Raw genomic sequence first — 20,180 nt, forward strand, 5'->3', positions numbered from 1 at the left:
AATGAACTGAGTTGGGAAGTGTTTTTTTGCTCTTCTATTTTCTGGGAGAGATGCAAAATTGATATTATTTTTGTTTAAATGCTTAATAAAATTTTCCAAAGAAATTATTTGGGCCTGGAAGTTCCTTTTTACAAAGAGTTTTAATTAAAAAATCAATTTCTTTAACAGTTATAAACCTATTCAGTTTCTCTCTTTCATCTTCGTTGAGTTTTGGTAGTTTGTCTTTTTAAGTAACAGGTTTAAACTCTAACATTTATAAATATAAGTTTGTTCATAATATCTTATTATTTTTTTAATGGTGATAATATCTGTGGAGGTAGTCCCTATACTAGTCCTGATATTTGTGATTTGAATCCTTTCTCTTTTTATTTTTGTCAGTCTTGCTACAAGTTTAACAATTACATTGATTATTTTTGAAGACTTATTTTTACAGATTTCTCTATTATATCCCTCTTTTCAATTTCATAGATTATTATATGTTTACTATTTCCTTCCATATGCTTACTTTGAGTTTATTTTCTTTTTCTTATGTCTCGAAATAGAAATTTAAATTATTGTTTCGAGATCTTTCCTCATTTCTAATACAAGCATCTAATGCTATTGTGCCTGTGAGAGCTACATTATTACCCTGAACATTTTGATATGCTGTGTTTTTATTTTTGCTTAGCTCTTTTTCACATAATATTATACTAGTTTAAGGTGTACGCCACAGTGAATTGATATTTTTATACATTACAAAGTGATCACCTTGCTAAGTTCAATTACTATCTGTCACCATACAGAGTTATTATAATATTATAGTATTCCCTGTGCTATATATTACATCCCTGTTACTTAGTTATTTTACAGCTGAAGTTTGTACCTCTTAATCCCCTTCACCTATTTCACCCATCCCCCACACCCTCATTCTGACAACCACCAGTTTGTATATATGTCTGTTTCTGTTTTGTTTGGTTTGTTCATTTGCTTTGTTCTTTAGATACTACATGTAAGTGAAATAAAGTATTTGCCTTTGGCTTATTTCATTTACCATAATACCCTCTAGGTCTATCCATGTTATTTCAAATAGTAAGATTTTATCATTTTAAACTTGATGAGTTTTGTTTTATTACCTAGAATTTGATCTATCTTGGAGAATGTTCTGCTATTGTGTGGTGAATGTTCTATAGGCTTCCATTTGATCCCGCTGGTTGATTGTATTGTTCAGATTTTCTGTCTGACTAGTAGTTCTATCTACTGGTGAGATTGTTGAAGTTCTCAGGTGTATGATTATGAATTTATGTTTTTCCTTTCATATTTATCAGTTTTTGCTTCATGTTTATTTGAAGGCTTTGTTAATAGGTATGTAACGTATTTAGGAACAGTATGTCTTCCTGGCAGTTTGATCTTTTTTATCTTTACATAATATTCCTCTTTATCTCTGATCATTTTACTAACTTTATTTTTTTCTTCTCATGGCCCCACCCGTGGCATATGGAAGTTCCCAGGCTAGGGTTCCAGTTGGAGCTGCAGGTGCCAGCCTATATCACAGCTACAGTAACAGCACATCTGAGCCACACGTGTGATCTACACTGCAGCTTTCGGTGATTTGGGATACTTAACCCACTGAGTGAGGCTAGGGATCTAACCTGCATCCTCACAAAGACAATGTCAGGTCTTTAACCCTCTGAGTCACAATTGGAATGCCTAATTTTACTCTTAAGTCTACTTTATTATATATTAATATGGCCACTCCTGTTTTTTATTGGTGGTTGCATAGTATATCTCCAATCATCAGTTTACTTTCAAAATAAATACTTATATATCTGAATTCAAAGTGAGTTTCTTTTAAGCAGCATATAGTTGGGTCATTTTATAAATTCATTTTGGAAATTTTTTTTAATTGGTATACTTAAATGTTTTACATTCAAAGTAATTATTGATATGTTATTACTTAAATCTGACATTTTAATACTTGCCACATATTTTAAATCATAAAAACACATTATTGGCCAATGCTTTGTATTTGGAAATGGAGAGGAATGAGTGGGCAATAGATATGAACCTGACACTAAGGGACCAGAAGATCAAAAGAAAAAATTTTCCAAGAAATAGTTTAATAATTTCTGATGAAATATGAATCTTCATACTGAAATACCTAGTAAGTTACAAGTGTATGTTTTAAAATTATCTATCCTAAACAAACTTTCATATTTTATAACCACAAGGATTAAGATTAGATCATAATAACTCCCAGGAAATGAAAACAATAGAACAAATAAGAATGAAAATTGGAAAGACATAGTATTTTTCATCAATAAAACTGGATATTAGAAGACAATAGAAAACATCTTCAAATTTCTTGGGGAAATTATTTTTAACCTGAAAATTTTTACCAAGCAAAACTAATTTTCAAATGTGAGGACAAATATATTTCATACACAAAAGAATGCAGAAAGTTTATTTCTCACTCAGTGTTCCTTAGGAAGTTTCTTGAGAAGAAAACAAGCTGAATGAATAAGAAAACAAGACATGGGATAAAGTAAGAGATATTTCTTATTCATAGAAGGAGATATGGCATGATTATAGCCTCGAGATAATCAAGCTTTAGTGTAAACTCAAAGTAAATCAGGAAATAAAACTCATCATCACTGTCAAGCAAGAGAGGCTGTTCAGAAAGGGGAACAACTTTTTTATTCACTGCAATACCAAAAGCCTACCTAATTTTTATCACTAATCTTTTTTTTTGGGGGGAGGCACACCTGCAGCACATGGACATTCCCAGGCTAGGGGTCAAATTAGAGCTGTAGCTGCTGGCCTATGCCACAGCCACAGAATATGGGATCCGATCCATGTCTGCAACCTACACCGCAGCTCACAGCAATGCTGGATACTTAACTCACTGAACGAGGCCAGGGATCGAACCCACATCCTCATGGATACTAGGTCACTAATCTCAGTGATGTTTTATCTCAAATAGTTGATGTTTCTGCCCAACAGAAGGCAAACACTTCTCCCTTGGAAAAATACTTCTGAGACCATCCAGATGTTGAGCCTAGGAAACACTGCCCTACATTCCTATGAATGGAAACACTCTGTTAATCCTGTATCATAGAGAACGAGCTTAGAGATTCAGAACATTTTTATCCATCTGTTTCAAGAATAAGAATCTAATGTAATGATCACTTTAGATAATTTACAGATATCCAATTAAAACACACACACAAACTCAACAGATGCCTGAAAATAATTCTCACATATTAAAAAGATTATGTTTAAAATTTTCCTATTTGTAATGCCAGGGAAATTAGTCTTTTCCAATAAAGATAACTACAAGTTCATAAGGATGTTTCTTCCAGGAGAATTTCTAAATACTTCAGCAGATAGAAATTCTTTAAATTCCAGTTAATAGATGTTCCCCTATGCCTTCTCTGGGAGTTAAAACATCCCTTATCATAACGACTTTTGATTTCAAACATTCTACTTATTTTCCAACACTCTGTCTAGCATGGCTTAAATTAGATAACAGAGGTTGTAGGTTTTTCCTTTTTTTTTGCTTCCTTATCAAGTAGTTTTGAAGGCATAGGATAGCTCTATCTTGAACAATTTTTTCAATATTTAGAATTCTTCAGAGAAACCACTTGGGCATGGAGATTTCTGGAGGGACTACCTACTGTCAGCTATTTCATAAAGTCTAACTTTCTAGTTGTAGAGTCATTTTCCAGAAGAGAGCCACATGCCAGTCTCCCAAGTGAAGAGTTAGCTGTGCTGCACTCATTAACGCTAATGCAGGTGGCACAGTTACACCACATTGTGCAGAAAATAATTAGAGGCACTTAAGGGTCCTTAGTTTGTAAATTGGGCAACAGGGATGATACAGTGATACAAGTGCTTATCTTCTGTGGGAGTTACACTTCACAGAAAGTAGATATTTAGTTTAGGCATAATGTATATAAATAACCTCCCCTGTCGATTATGCAATAGATACACAGTAAAATTATAGCTTTCAAGATAGAATTTTTATTTGATCTAAATACAGACACACACACACGCAAACAGGGGCTGATATGTGGGTTATTTAATACTACAGTTTTAAAATTTCTCCATTCATTTTTTCCAAAGAAAGGTAGATATTGGTAGGGGTAATGCTTCTGCCTTAAATGAAGGCATTGGAAATATTTCTATTTGCTTTTTAAAAATGAGATTTTAAAATTCTCCCATTTATTCTAGATGCATCAGTTTTATTTCTGAATTTAGATTGTGAATAGCTTCTAAGCAATAAAAACAAGAAGCATAATTTAGTAGCATTTAGCATAATTTGGCAACACTTACTACGGTTACCTACATGCCAAACTGGGCCACAACTTACCACATGAAAGTAATGGTGTCTGTGCATACCTAAACTTATTAATCCTTTTTTAAGTAAAAATACATTAAACATGATTAAAATAGCATTTTATAGCTATTTTATAGTCATAACTTATCCAGATTTCCTTGTGTCTCTTTTACCATTTCTATGTATGCTATCCTCAACTTTGGTGTTCTATCATCTCTAAAGGCATTTTTATTGTTGGGTTATATTCTATGGTATGTACATACCAGAGTTTTTAAAATAATTCACTTGTTGAAGGATATTTGGGGTGATTCTAGTTATCAGCTATTACAAACATGCTGTCAACATCAATGCATATATTCTGTGTGAATGCATGTTCTCATTTCTCTGGGATAAATGCACAGGAATGCAGTTTCTGGGTCACACAGTAGTTGCATATGTCCTGTGATAAATAGATAAACTGTCATACAGCCATACAGTGGGAAACTGTGCCTGTCACAACTCATAGAACCATACACTGCAAAGGGTGAACTTTACAGTATGTAAAAAACTCTTAGTAAAAAAATAAAAGGGAAACTCACCTATGTTTGATACACTCCCTGAAAACCCTAGGCTAAAATATGGGAAATGGCATTTTTAACTTCTCATTTTGAAATAATCATAAATTCACAAGAAGCCTCAACAAAGAATATATACAGGGAAGTCCCCCGTACTCTTCACAGTTTCCCCCAGTGGTGATACCTTGCATCATTGTAGTATGTCATCAAACTAGGAAGCTGACACTGGTACAATTTCACCAGCTTTATATGCACTTGTGTGTGTGTGTGTGTGTGTGTGTGTGCGCTCAGTGCTATGCAGTTGTGTCACATGTGTTGATTCATATGACCACCACTTCAATCAAGATGCAGAACTGTTCTGTTGCCACTGGGATCCACTGCATTACCCCTTTATAACTACTATTTGATATCTACTTCCCCTCATCCCTAATACCTGACAGCTACTAATCTGTTGTCCATCTCTGTAGATTTATTCAAGAATGTTACACAAATAGAACCATACAGTGTATGGTAATGACTTTTATTTTTGAAAAATGCTCTCTTATTAACTGTAATATGCTGTCAAAGTTTTGGAACCTACTCCTAATCTAAACCTTCTCATTTTATTTCATAAGTTACTTCATCTTAAAAAAAATGTTCTCATCCTCCCAGGGCTAGGTTTGGGACACTAATTTACTGTATGGTATTTGGCTGTTAATTTTCTGGACATCCAACTTGACAAATTTTAGAGAGTACTAGCAAATTTTTTATCTCAAGCAAATGGCATCTGCCATGTAACAGGGATTCTATATTCAATTTACTGAATAAATAAATGTGTCTTTATTCACATTGCTGATTATTTCCTTTGAATATACCGCTTAAGTAGAATTTCTGACTCAAGGGATGTATATACTTAAAAAGTCTTAATGCATATTACCAAATAGGCCTTCATAAAGACTGAAGCACATTTCACTCAGATCAAGAGGGAATTGGTACAACAAGGTCCTACTGTAGAGCCCAGGGAAATATATTTAATATCCTGTGATAAACCACCATGGAAAAATATGAAAAAGAACACCTATCTGATATATATGTAAATATATATATAAAACTGAGCCACTTTGCTGTACAGCAGAAATTAATACAACATTGTAAATCAACTATACTTCAATAAATTTTTAAAAAAATCTTGGTAATGCCTATCTCTTCCAACTGACCCTTCTTCCAACTACCTTCCAAAAAACATATTTTGAATTGCTTATGACTCTTATAAACTTTATAGCCAAGACTAATATATTTTCCTATTTTAATATTTCATCTATTTAACTTATATTTCTAGATTTTGAATCGTACATTTAGGGAACGCTGTCTAGTCACTTATGATGGAACATGTAATGTGAGAAAAAAGAATGTATACATGTATGTGTAACTGGGTCACCATGCTGTACAGTAGAAAAAAATATAAATGATAAAAAAACTAAAAAATATATGCATTACCTTAAAAATACATTAACAGCCTAATAAACTTCAAATAAAAGCTAAAAAAAATCTTTAGCTATTCATCTAATTGGACAATATCATTTTAAGAATGTTAATAATTTGCTTGCAATATATGTAGTAAGTATCCACTCTCCTAACTTACGGTTAAGATTCTATTCCTTTTTAATAAAATTTTCATGTCAGTCAAAGCTTATAGAAGTACCATACACAAGCAAAGTACAATTTTAACAAAGTTATTGCATAATTATTGGCTACAAGACACTGTACCTGGTTGGATATATAATAAAGAACAACAGAGAAATAAGTATGATATTAATTGAAATTCTTTTTAGTTAAAAAATGCACACATGCATTTTTTTAATATTATAATATTCTTAGTCAAAATCCATTTTTTCCCCTACAGGTGGAAAAGCTTCCATCATAAATTTAATATTGTCTATTTACTTCTGTCTCTAAGGATAGAAGAGCAAAATGAGGTTTTTTTTTTTTTATCCCCCTCAATTAACTACTCAATAATATTAGGATCAGTATTAAAAGGTTAATAGCATCATAATTGACCTTTTGTTGTAGTAAACTGTTCTACTCTGAAGGCAGTGAATTAAATCTAAAAGTTTTAAAAGATGGAGTTTCCATCGTGGATCAGTGGTTAATGAATCCGACTATGAACCATGAGGTTGTGGGTTCGATCCCTGGCCTCGCTCAGTGGGTTAAGAATCCAATGTTGCTGTGAGCTGTGGTGTGGGTTACAGATGCGGCTCATATCTGGTGTTGCTGTGGTTCTGGTGTAGGCCTGCGGCTACAGCTCAGATTAGACCCCTAGCCTGGGAACCTCCACATGATGCAGGTGCAGCCCTAGAAAAGACAAAAAAAAAAAAAAAAAAAAAAAAGCTTTAAAAGAGATGGGGTCTAATATTTTTTAAATGCTGGAAAAATAAGGCCCCTTGCCACGCTTTTATACCAATAATGACATAGTAACACTATCTGATATGCTTTAACAAAGGATTTCACTGTTTCCTCAGTCAGCTAAAATAAGCGTTTTTTTCTACTCCATTTACTATCAAAACAGATTATAAGATCATTCAAAACTTTTTTGATATTTTCTGGAAACTTTCACATTTGACAAGCCAGTTAACTTTCTAGGCCTTAGTTCTCTCATGTATGTATGACGATCTTCCAGATTTCTGAAAGTTCCCCTCTATTACTTCAGGGCTAAAAGGATCTACAAAGTATGCCAGAAAAACCGAGCTTTAAAATGCATTTTATATAACACGAAAAATTATTTTTTCAAATACCACAAAATTTGTTGAACTCCTTGTGCTGAGACACACAGATAAACAAGACAGACCCAGGCCCCGATCTCAGGAGCTCATATTTTAGTGTTTCTCAGATGATAAACAAACGATGGCTAGAGTTCACTACAGTATTATGTAAGCAATGCAGTGGAGGCTGTGGAGCAGACACTACAGTTACCTAAAGCTACACTCTAGGAGTAAGATCAGTCTGTGCCTTAATCAAGAATCCATACTTCCCCACAAAATAGAGAGATAGAAAATATAAAATCAGACCTGGGATCATTGTGACTACTTCTTTTGTAATAATAATTTGTATTGTTTTATTTCATATCTCTTTCAGAAGAATTCAGTAAACAAATCTCAATTACTGATTGGTACTACAGTAAATTCAATTTTAACAGTAGGCTTGAATGATTCCTATTAATAAACAAGCAGAATTCTGTTTTGCGTTGACTCTCGGGCAGAACAAAGCTAAATTTGCTGTTCCAAGGAAGTAATTATCTTTAGCTTACATTTTTCTGATATAACATACTGATCCACCCCAATCAGATTCCACCATCACCCAAACTATCCATGTCCCATGCAGCTCACCATTCTAATATGCATCCATTTTGACCATATTTGGCTATATATCATATAAATTGTGTAGGACTCAGGAAGCTTGGATTATAGGACAAGCCTGATAATGTGCTAAATTTTTCTATTGGGTATTTGGATAAGCGGTGTAGGAAGGAGTCTGGTATCTGACAGAGGACTTACTGTATAGGTAATCTCAGTTCACCTGTCACTGACTGTATTCCCCTATTGAGTAGAAGTTGAATCCAGGAGAGGGAATATTCCTGTCCAGTCTTCCTCATATATGACTGGGTTGGGTCTTCTCATCTTCCCAGGCACATGCACAATTTAGTCCTTAGTTCTTTTATTCTGTATTCAGTTCTTTTAGAGTCAGTGCTGCATCATGGCTAAGAGTGTGAGGGCTGACTGCCCATATTTAAATCTCAAACTACCATTTGCCAGCTTCTTACCTTTGTATGCAGTCTAACTTCTCAGGGCCTCAGTTTCCTCTTTTAGAAAATGAAACAGCAGTGTTGCTGTGAGATTTTTGAGGTGACATGTGAAGTATTTAGAATCATTCATCAACACACGAGGCATTCATTATGTGATAGTTATATTTACCATTCTCTATTTGTTATATATGATGTTATTCTGTATTTATTTGAAGAAATTAAGTATAAACAATCCATAATTATATGTGTATGTGAAAGCTGTACTTTTGGAGCATTTATTTGTTCTTTTAAGGAATTTGGTAGAGGATGAATTTAGCTACCTTCCTAAGGCAGCCTTTATAGATATTTTAGCTCTCACTCTTCCTGATCATCATCTAAGAAGATTGCTGATTAGTATCCTATGTTACAGTTATGATTATGTTGAAAAAACTCTGTGAATTAATATAGTGGGGATCTCACCGGTAACTTTCAAGATATGCGGATTGTCTAAAATATTTTAGAGATAATCCCAGAACTTGCATTAACAGGGACAAGAATATAGCAACCTGTGTACCTTTCATCTATGCCTTTGAGTATGACATTGTAGGCTTGATTATTGTTTTTCAATTAAAGTCTATTTTATTTACAGTGATGTGTCAATTTTTGCTATACATAATAGTGACACAGTCATATATGTATATACATTCTTTTTTTCATACTGTCTTCCATCATGCTCTATCCCAAGGGACCGGATATAGTTCCCTGTGCTGTACAGTAGGACCTCATTGCTTTTCCATTCTAAACGCAATAGTTTCCACCTACCAACCCCAAACTCCCCAGCCATCTCACTTCCTCCCCACCTCCTCTTGGCAACCACAAGTCTGTTCTCTATGACTGTAAGTCTGTTTATGTTTTGTAGATAACTTCATGGGTGCCTAGGCTTGATTCTCAAATACTTCTTTTACATTACTGATTTAAAGTTTTATTTATGGCCTGACTTAATAGTTTTCTCCAGATCTAATAATGGAATATGGCCACATTTGGCAAGAGAATCTTTCATACAAGTGATACAGATATAGATAAACAGATATAGGTATATACCATGAAAAATTTTAAAACAGACAATATGCTTGATTGATAATACATATTGATGTTGGTGGTCAAATTTGTCCTGAGGCATGCTTTCTTTATAAACTGGGAATGTTCTTTATTTATTTTGATCTCTTGATAGCGATAAACAGCTACCCCAAAGAGCCCACCGATTCTGTGTACACATAGTGGTTTTGGCCAATTTATAGCAGTATGCCTTCCTAAATCACCTAGATTATAAATTCTTTGAGGGCAAAAGTCAAAATTTACCTACACTCATTTACTCAATAAATATTTATTGACAATCTAATGATTACAAAACATTGCCATGGGTAGAGGGGATCTTCACATGAGTAAGTTAAGTCCTTTATCCTGAATAAGCTTGCAATTTTTTAAACTCTTTTGTTGATAACCCTTCTTGAAATAAGTTGTTTAGGACACATTCTTGACACTACTCACTGAACGATTACTTGAAAGATTTCTGACAGGAAAATTACTTCTCAAAACATATAATCCCTTTCTCCCTATAACCCAAGGTGAGCTCCTTGTAAATTTTCCTTGTAGAAAACCAGTCAAGTTTGTCATGATGTAAAACTTGTGAAAATGAATTTTTTGAGAAAGAAAGCTGTTATAAGTCAACACGTTTCCTTGGCCTTGCTTTGATAAAAGATTCATGCAATGGAACTCAGTTGTATGGGAAACAGTTTCCACTAATATAAAATAAGTTTCCTGCATTTTCCCCATTAAAATTGGATTTTTAAATGTGCTTTTCACCCGAGGCCTTTCTGTCAAAAATGCAACTTTTCTTGTAAAATCAAAATGTTTTGTACATATCCCATAATTCAGTGTGCTCTGAAGGGGAAAAGGGGATTAAGACAAAGGTTAGCTTAATATTCTTTTTCTTATCTTAAAAAAATCATATGATCTAGTACATAGGTAGGCCTTTGGTAGAGCTGTTCAGTAGATACTACTTTTAGCTTGACTCCCATTTCATTATCTTTTTCTGCTCAGACATCCAGGCTCCAATGTTCTCTCCAAGGTCCTCTATGATTACATAATAATACTCCTGAGGGGCATATCATTCACCAGCCCTTTCCTTTTTCCTCCATCTCAGGAAAGTATAACCTCAACAGGGTCATTTCTATGTGATAGGTGACAAGTGGCAGTATTTTAAAGGAACACACTCTCAATTATGCATTGGCTAACTCAGGTTTGTTCTTCCTTGGTAATAAAATGCTTTAATTCAGTTACAATGGCCCATTACCTTAAGAAAATTTTCTCAGGTAGAGAATTTCAAGTGCTTTAGCAAAGAGGGGAAGCATTTTTATGTTGACACAAATTTTTTCTTTTAATTCCATAATAAATTCTATGAATCTTACCTGCACATATAGACAGGAAAAGTCAAGTGGGTTGAGCTCATCAAAAAAAGAGCTGATTGATTATGGAGAACAGAAAATGCCATTTTCAGATAACAGCATTTAACAAATGGGAAAATAGTGTTTTAATTGAATTAACTTGTCTTTGGAATGTAGTAGCAGAATCCAGCCATTAGGTGAATCACCAATTGTATTGTTGGCAACTATTGATAAAACTGGTATGAAGGTCACCATCAGGATTTATTTGATGAGGGTTGTCAATATGCAGTCATAATTAAAATAATATATCAAAATAAAATGGACTGAGTCCTTGGAAAGTTGTAGTCAGAGATTAAATCTCAGGTGGCTTCCACAGGACTCTGTGTACTGACCTCTGACTGAGCCAGAAGAGCCTCTTTCATCTGATTGGGGCCTGACATATTTAATTTGATTTCAAATTGGGTATTTTAGCTTAGATTCCCTCAAAAGTATATGTCAAGACAAGAAATAACATGTAATTTTTTAATTTAGAAAGTACAGAGAAAAGAGACACCCTATATAAAGGATTAATGTTAAGAATGCTAATATGGTGAGCAAGCCTGGGAACTGTATAAAACACTTGCCTTTGAATTTTTCTGCCCAAGGGACCAGGAAGTTGGTGTATTTATACAGCAACTTCTGAGAGTCACTGGTTTGGGAGACTCTCAGGAGACATTGGTTCCTTGGCACCTCTCCCTTGCTCTAGGAGTGGGAAGGAAGCCTTCCAAAATTATGAGAAAAGTCCTAAAGCAGAGAGATACTAATCTTTGCTATGTAAGTTTGGCCAGAACACACTACAAAAGTAAAATCTGAGGGGCATGGGCTGGGAACTGACAGCATCTGCTTCCTTAGAGAATTTCAGACTTCCTTTACTTTTGATATATCACTATAAAGCAGCCAGTAGGTAATTCAATCTTATCACTTAGAAATTATTTTTTGTAGCATGTAACAGGAAACAACAATGTCCAAATCTAGTAGTCAATCCAGATCTTTAGCCACCCAGTGATAGCATCAAGGAGGCACTTTTCCCACCCTCTACTGCCTCTCACATACCAGCATTTAGTCCTCACCTGTCTAGTAACTACATGGTTACACAATAGCTGCTATAACACTAAGACTCATAAGAAAGACCAAAGAGAGAAAGAGGAGGAGAAGGAAGGGTGGAAGTAGGATGGCCCAACTATTTCTTTTCATTTATCTATATCTTTAATTATAAAACAATATTTACCAGAAGTATCCAACAAATTTACAATAACCTTGTCAACTACTATATCACATGGCCAACCATATCTGCAAAACAAGGGCATGTCTGTAACAATCTAATTCAGTTAGGAAACACAAGCCTTTTTAGGTATTTTAAGCAGAACAAGATTTAATACAGGAATTGGATGCCTGTAAATTCACTGAAAGAACTAGAGGAGTGAGTTCTAATCTGGACCCTCCATGATTCCTAGACCTACTGAGGTGAATTTACATACCAGTACTACCATGTGGTCACCATCAGGAAACTGGGAATGACATCAGGAATATGAGAATACTACTGTTACCCCGTGAGTTTAGGAAGACTAACCTGAGGTGTGATCCAGTGATTAGGAGGCCAGGAATGAAGACTGCTGAGAACACTGAAACACAGGCAGGAACACCACTAGGAACAAAACAAAACAAACAACATGTATCTCTATGAGTAATTGTTTTTCAGAACACCTGCTGCAAATGAGACTGAGAAATGTAGAAACTAAAATGAGATTAACTTTCATTGAGCAGACCAAGTCATGAATCTTCTATGGTTAAATACATTTCATTTCTATAACTATTGAGGTTCTGTAGCAAGGGAAGAGTTGGGAGCAATGGCTATTAGAAAACTAATTAATAACACTTTCCAGAACTCCAATGACAGGTTCAGGTTTCATTTAAGGTGGTGGGGGTACTACTCCAAGTCCCCAATTTCCTCTTATCAAAACCTTTCTATAAAGACCCCACAAATTTTTTGACTTAGTTCAAGGTTTATAATCAGAGATCTCTGGCTAAGCCTTGAACATGAGCATAGGGAAGAGTGTCAAAAAGAGAAGGCTATAAAGAAATGGGATGTACTTTAATAAAAATGTGTTTTTATTGAACATAAAAATTAATTAAGGTTTACCTGACTTAGGAATTTTCAAATACAAAATAGATCAGAACACCAAAGACAATTTTTGTTCTTATTCAATAGAACAATCACATGGCAGCTAAATTTTATCTTAGAGTAGAAATTCATAATCACTTTTGAATTAAATTTGTTAAAAGTCTAAAATAGTGTATATATATTAAAATATACTTGATGCTGAACCATTTATGGAAGAATGAGATGATGGATTTTCATTTTTGTGATAGATTTGAGGAAAATAATAGCAGATGCTAAAATGCAGGGTTTTTTTTTCTTATAGAGAAAAAGAGGCAGACAAAGCTCTTGCTGTTTCTGCTGTAATTCTGAGTCAGTTCAATAAAACTATGCCTCATTATAAAGCACTGAAATGCTGCCTATAGGTTGAGTGGAAATGATATAGTAGTTCTAAAAGTGAACAACACAGACGGGTTACAAAAGCCCCACTAGCATTCTGGTTCTAAAAAGGGGGAGAAAGGGTATGGTTGCACACAAAGAAAAGCTTTAACAATATAAATTTCTCACTCTCACCAGATTATAGTAAGTAAACCGCCAGATTTAAAACAAGAAGAAAATCAAGGCTCAAATAGTTATGTAAAATAAATGAAAAACATGTAGATAGATTTAGGATAAGTGATATTTTATTACATACAATGGAATTACTTGGCATTCTAGAAGATTGCCTTGAGCTATTAGTAAGTTTACTTAAGGCTCAACTTTGATTTTCAGGGACATGAAAAATATATCACAAAATAGTAATTTGTAATTTAAAAGTATCGAGCAAAGAATACTGACAGTTTTCTACAAATGAGATTGTTAATTCCTATGACGCCACTAAAACACTGAAAAGAACCAAGAAGCTCAACCATAAGCTTTCAATGTGGAAGCAAAAGATAGGGTCAACATAGCCACAGATTCTTTCTCTGAATTTCAAAGAATGTTTGTATTTAAATATGGAAAATAAAAACTCATAATGTATCTGTTGGTGACTATTGTGGAGTAGAGTGTTGAAGGTGAAAAAAAGGATAGTACAAGTTGATTAGTGAGGGGATTTATTCATGAGTTAACATGGCCTTGCATTAAAGCTCTGGTGTGCTAACACAGACGAGATACTACTATTTTTGATAAGGAATGCATCTTAGTTTAAAATGATTAGACTTCCAGTGTTCCAAAGGGAAAGCTACCTTGAAGGTCATGCTGAACATCTATTAAAAAGAAAGAAGAGGAGTTTCTGTTGTGGCTCAGTGGTAACAAACCCAACTCGTATCCACAGGATGCAGGTTTGATCTCTGGCCTCTCTCAGTGGGTTAAGGATCCGGCATTGCCATGAGCTATGGTGTAGGTCACAAACATGGCTCAGATCCCACTTTGTAGACTGGCAGTTGCAGCTCTGATTCTACCCCTTAGCCTGGGAACCTCCATAGGCCATGGGTGAAGTCCTAAAAAGCAAAAAAAAAAAAAAAAAAAAAAAAGGACGGAAGGAAGAAATATTTTAAACAGAGGAGCCATGTCATTCCCAGAAGCATTGGAGCTCAAATTATTTATATTTCTTTGCTCTAGAAGCTTCTAAAAGAAATACTTGAGAAAAAATATAGATGTCTTTTTTCTAACTTCCTTTTTCTTTAAAGATTGCCTCTGTTTCATTCTAGCAGAATTAAGTCATCTTAATTTATTTTGCTTTTCCCAAACAGAATTATTTTCTTCCCAAAATATATTTCCTCCTCAGAATTCTACCAAAATGCTGCTTTTCTAAACTTTCTAAAATATATTTTATGTAATTAAATGTACACAGCCTAAGTAATCTCATCAAGAGGCTGAGCCTGTAACAAAAATAAAAACAAAATCTGTAATACATGATCCATAGAAGAGGCTCATTAATCACACAAAAAGGTGAAAAAAGATGCATTACTGTAGAATGTGTCAACATTAAAAGATCAAAAAAGGATTAGCGATGGGATTAGCAATGGAATCCTGCTGTGTAGCGCTGGGAACTCTGTCTAGTCATTTATGATGGAACATGTAATGTGAGAAAAAAGAATGTATACATGTATGTGTAACTGGGTCACCATACTGTACAGCAGAAAAATATATACATATAAATAAAAGATAAAAAAAGAAAAACAAAAAAAGGGATCCAGTCCTAAAAAAAATGATAATAATTTTATGATAAAATTTGAAAAATTTGAGGAAATGGCTTTCTACAAACACACATATAACCTACCAAAGGGCAATAAATATCAAAAAGCTGAATAAAATTAAAATTACTGTTATTTTAAATTAAATTTCTGAATATGTCATCAGAGACTTTCTGCATAAGTGACTAACCCAGTGAAAAGTTTCAAATATCACAGCAAGAAATCAGTTAAAAACAAACACTTCCAGATAGTAAAGTGGAAATACTTAACAACTCATTTATGGAGACAGAATAAGCTTTGTGCTAAACACTGACAAGGATATTAAAGAAAGGAAAATGACAGAACAGTTGCTTTCATAAGGATCATGTGATCATCTTAAACAAAGTATTGTTGAAGCAAATTTTGGGACAGAAAAATAGACAAGAAGATGGCAGCTAAATTGTATAGATTGTTCTGGGACAAAGAGAGAGAAAAGATATTTTTGTAGATTTTTAAGGACTTTGGCATGATGGATGAGCAAAAACGATTTAGTAGGCATTTATATGTGTAATGCAATTATAATTCCCTCTTTAAGCACATCTTCAGGAGAATTTTGGAGTGGCTCCTCCTTTTTTTTTTTTTTTCCTGTTTATGGCTGCACCTGCTTCATATGGAGGGGCCCAGGCTAGGGCCTAAACTGGAGCTGCAGCTGCCAGCCTATGCCAGAGCTGCTGGAAACAGCATATCTGAGCCACATGTGTGACCTACAGCTACAGCTTGTGGCAATGCTGGATCCTTAACCCACTGGGCGAGGCCAGGGATCAAACCCTCATCCTCATGGATACTAGTCAGGTTCTTAACCTGCTGAGCCACAGTGGGAACTCCCAAAGTGGATCCTTTTTAATGTGGATTCTTAATAAGGCAGTCCTGTTTTACTCATTTTATAGAAAAGTAGCAACCATAATAATATAAATAATAAGTAATAGCATTAATTTTCCAGTATTAGTAATACCAGGAAGAGCTTAGCAATGGCTAGACTTTTGAAATATATCACACTGAAAAATTGCTCGTGAATTTTGACTAAAAAGTTGTCATTTTCTACCTTAATATAGGACTGAAATTTTTGAAGTACATGGTATTTTTTGACTCATTTAACAAATCAGGAATTTGAGCTATGGAGAAAATTAACTTTGGTAAGTTCACACATTAAGTATTAGGACATAAGAATTAAGCTACACATGTCTGACTTTAGAGCCTAAGCTCTTAGTGCCCTGACTATATCCCATGTACCTACATGGGCATTTGGAGGTCTGTACAGAGGCACACACAGAGATAAAGCTGTCCCTCATGTATCAGTATCCTTACCATGCTATGAAATATTTTCTTTTTAGTTGTGTTTCAGTAATTTCTGGATCAAAAAATTCCAAATAAAAACATTAAAAATTAGTACTATGTAAAAAATAAGAGGGGGTCAGAGGCAATAAAACTTTTGTGTCAACATCCTCTTGGCTATAATATCTAGATTCAATTACAAGAACTCTTTGCTGGTGTATTAAGTTGAAAAAATGATGGCCTGATTTCAAATGTGCTTTAGGATCAAAATCTTAACATTCAGTAAGGAAAAAAATGAAGATGTTCTTTTCTTTTCAGGTGCCAGCTAATCCTTTATTTATCTGGATAGACCTTGTAGAAAACCTGATTCTGACATTTCCTTACAATGGTTGTGACTCAGAATTTATAACTGCCAATGTCTTTCCATACAAATGTCTCTTTCCTCCCACTTCCAATATTTCATCGTTTAGATACTGATGCTCACCTAGATGATTCTTAAACTCATCATATCAATTATGAAATTCAGACTTAAAATTGGGTTGAAAGGAGAAAACCACCTTGGCAAGTTTTGGCTATCAGACTTCAAAATTTCAGTCTTGATCCTGGCCTCTTAAAACACATTTTTATCTTAGGTTCTTGGTTATCACTCTCATCAAAACAAAACTGAATACTAAGTTAGCAGGAGGAAAAAGAAAGCAAACTGTAGCACCAAGACTGGTGAAGATCTTGGACAAATGTAAGACTTAACAAGCAGAGTACAGAGGAGGAATCATTGAGACTGTTCCTAAGCAACCTTGAGAGGTGACATTGAAAAGTCTTACCTAAGTCCCTAATATGTGTTTGGTTCACTATGAGACACAAATAATTACATTTTTAACCATCCTTCCTCTACCTTTCTACAGTACAGCTCTATTTTTAAGGTAATCATCATTTCTAGTTAGATTGTGGAATTCATTGATTTAATTTACATCTGTATAGCCAATTCTCAATTCCTTTGATCTTAGTCTTCCTTTTTGATGTTTTACTTTTTGTTCATTTTGCCAACACACGTTTAATTTAATTAGTTTTCATATTTGTCATCAAAAGTAACAAGTCAAGCATTCAATTATTTTTTGCTTGAATGAGTCACCCAAATTTTCTACTTCATTGATATTTCAAATATATTTAAATAAACTAAACTTTAAAAGAAAAAAAAAGTTTTTTAGAAGAAGCCATGCAAAAAATGCTTATCTTTAAAGGCATTTAAAAATTACATAAGATTAATAGTGAAATAAAAATAACCTTTTGACCATGAAGCAGGACTTCAAATAATTTTATAAATTAATGAGCTCAATAATGATATAACCCAGCAATCAAACAGTCCATTGCTTTTCAATGTTTTCTTCCCTATAAGTTAACTTGATAGATTTATATAAAACAATGGATTAATAAGTAAAAGAAAAGTAGATATTCGGCCCATTATCAATATAGCCATTCTCTTGACTCTTTGAAGCTAGGTAACTGAAGCACTCAATGTCCCACCAAGAAAAAAGAGAGGGTTCCATAATGAGAAGCCCCATGTACATTTCAGGTGCAAGAGGATTTAGTAAACATCTGCTTAATGAATGTTGAAATACTTCAACACCTTTCTTTTACATGTCTCTCCAAATGATAATAGCCAAGCCTGCCATCTGAGATGACTGGACAATTTTATTCTGGAGTTCCCGAGTGGCACAGAAGAAATGAATCCGACTAGGAACCATGAGGTTGTGGGTTCAATCCCTGGCCTCATTCAGTGGTTTAAGGATCCAGTTTTTCTGTAAGCTGTGGTGTAGGTTGCAGATGACACTTGGATCTGGCATTGCTGTGGCTGTGGTGTATCTGGCATTGCTATGGCTGTGGTATAGGCGAGCAGCTGTAGCTCCAGTTCAACCCCTAGCCTGGGAACTTCCCTATGCTGTGGGTGAGGCCTTAAAAACCAAAAAAAGAAAGAAAATTTTATTCTTATGGACAGACCAGCCAATGATGAAAGAAATAATACCTCAGGAGTTCCCTAATAAAATGATCCAAAGAGATAAGGCTAGGAGTTCCCATGGTGACTCAGCAGTTTAAGAATCTGACTAGTATCCGTGAGATAGTAGTTCCATTCCTGGTCTCACTTAGTAGGTTAGAGATCTGGCATTGCCATAAGCTTCCTTCCTTCCCTTCTTTTCCCTTCTTTTTCCTTCCCTTTCCTTCCTTCCCCTTGCCTTTCTTTTGCTTTCACACAAACTAAAGAAAGACTTCTGTGTAACCATAGGACAAAAAAATACAGACTTTAGAAAACTCTCTAAATTAACAAACTACTACAACACACATGAAACTACCCCCCAAAAAAAAAAGCCCAAGAAAAAGGAGAACATCTGGTTTCCAGATTTACATTATAATATTCATAATGTCCAGTTTTCCATAAAATTTATAAAGCAAAGCATGTAGAGAAACAAGAAAATAGATTCATCCACCAAATAAATTAACAGCAACTGTCCCTGAGGAATTATAGACATTTGACTTACAAAGAATGAAATAATGTCATTTGCAGCAACATGGATGCAGCTAGAGATTCTTGAACTAACTAGGAAGTTAGAAAGAGAAAGGCAAATACCATATGATATCATTTATATGTGGAAAATACGGCATAAGTGAACCTATATACAGAACAGAAACAGACTCAGGGACATAGAGAACAGACTTGTGGCTGCCAATGGGGAGGCGGTGGAAGTGGGATGGATGGGGAGTTTGGGGTTGGTAGGTGCAAACCGTTACATTTAGAATCAATGAAAAACGAAGTCCTACTGTATAGCAGGGAAATATAACCAGTCCCTTGAGATAAACAGTGATGGAATATGAGAAAAAAAAGTGTATATATATTCAGTCACATATATATATGACTGAATCACTATGCTGTAGCGTAGAAATTTACACAATACTGTCAATCAACTATACTCTAATAAAATTAAAATTAAAAAAAATACTTCAAATCCAACTGTGTTAGAAAATTTTCAAAGAGCTAAAGGAAGTCAGGAGAAAAATATTTCAACAAATAAAGAATATCAACAAATAATATATAGAAATTATTAAAAATAAAAAGAATCTGGAGTTGAAAAGTATAACTAAAATGAAAAATTCAATAGAGGTTTTCAATAGTATATCGAACAGGTAGAAGAAAATATCCAAGAGATTAAAGATAGGTTAATTTAAATTTAAATGATCCAATCTGAGGAATATAAAGTAAAATGACTGAAAAAAAAATGAACAGAGCCTCAGAAAACTGTGAGACAATATGAAACATACCGACATATGCAAAATGGGAGTCCCAGAGGAGAGGAGAGAAAGGGTCAGAAAGAATATTTGCATAAACAATGGCAAGAGAAATGGATCTATACATCCAAATGTTCAATACACTTCAAAATGTACAAATACAAAATGATTCACAGTGAGACATCTTTTAATTAAATTGTTAAATGCCA

The 20,180-nt window shown here is 34.3% G+C and overlaps 1 protein-coding gene across 1 annotated transcript in view; it reads right to left on the reverse strand.

The window, feature by feature from the left end:
* The window catches only part of LOC110257266 (uncharacterized), an 826,705-nt gene that overhangs the window by 446,107 nt on the left and 360,418 nt on the right, over positions 1 to 20,180 (reverse strand). Inside the window, exon 3 of the mRNA XM_085002418.1 lies at positions 12,680 to 12,754. Within this exon, the coding sequence (XP_084858544.1) occupies positions 12,680 to 12,754 (75 nt within the window). The remainder of the gene's footprint in view (positions 1 to 12,679; positions 12,755 to 20,180) is intronic.

Source organism: Sus scrofa, chromosome 16, assembly GCF_054392235.1.
Source record: "Sus scrofa isolate SSC_HxYL_T2T_F1_AM1 chromosome 16, Sscrofa_HxYL_maternal_Yorkshire_Landrace_v2.0, whole genome shotgun sequence".
NCBI lineage: Eukaryota > Metazoa > Chordata > Mammalia > Artiodactyla > Suidae > Sus > Sus scrofa.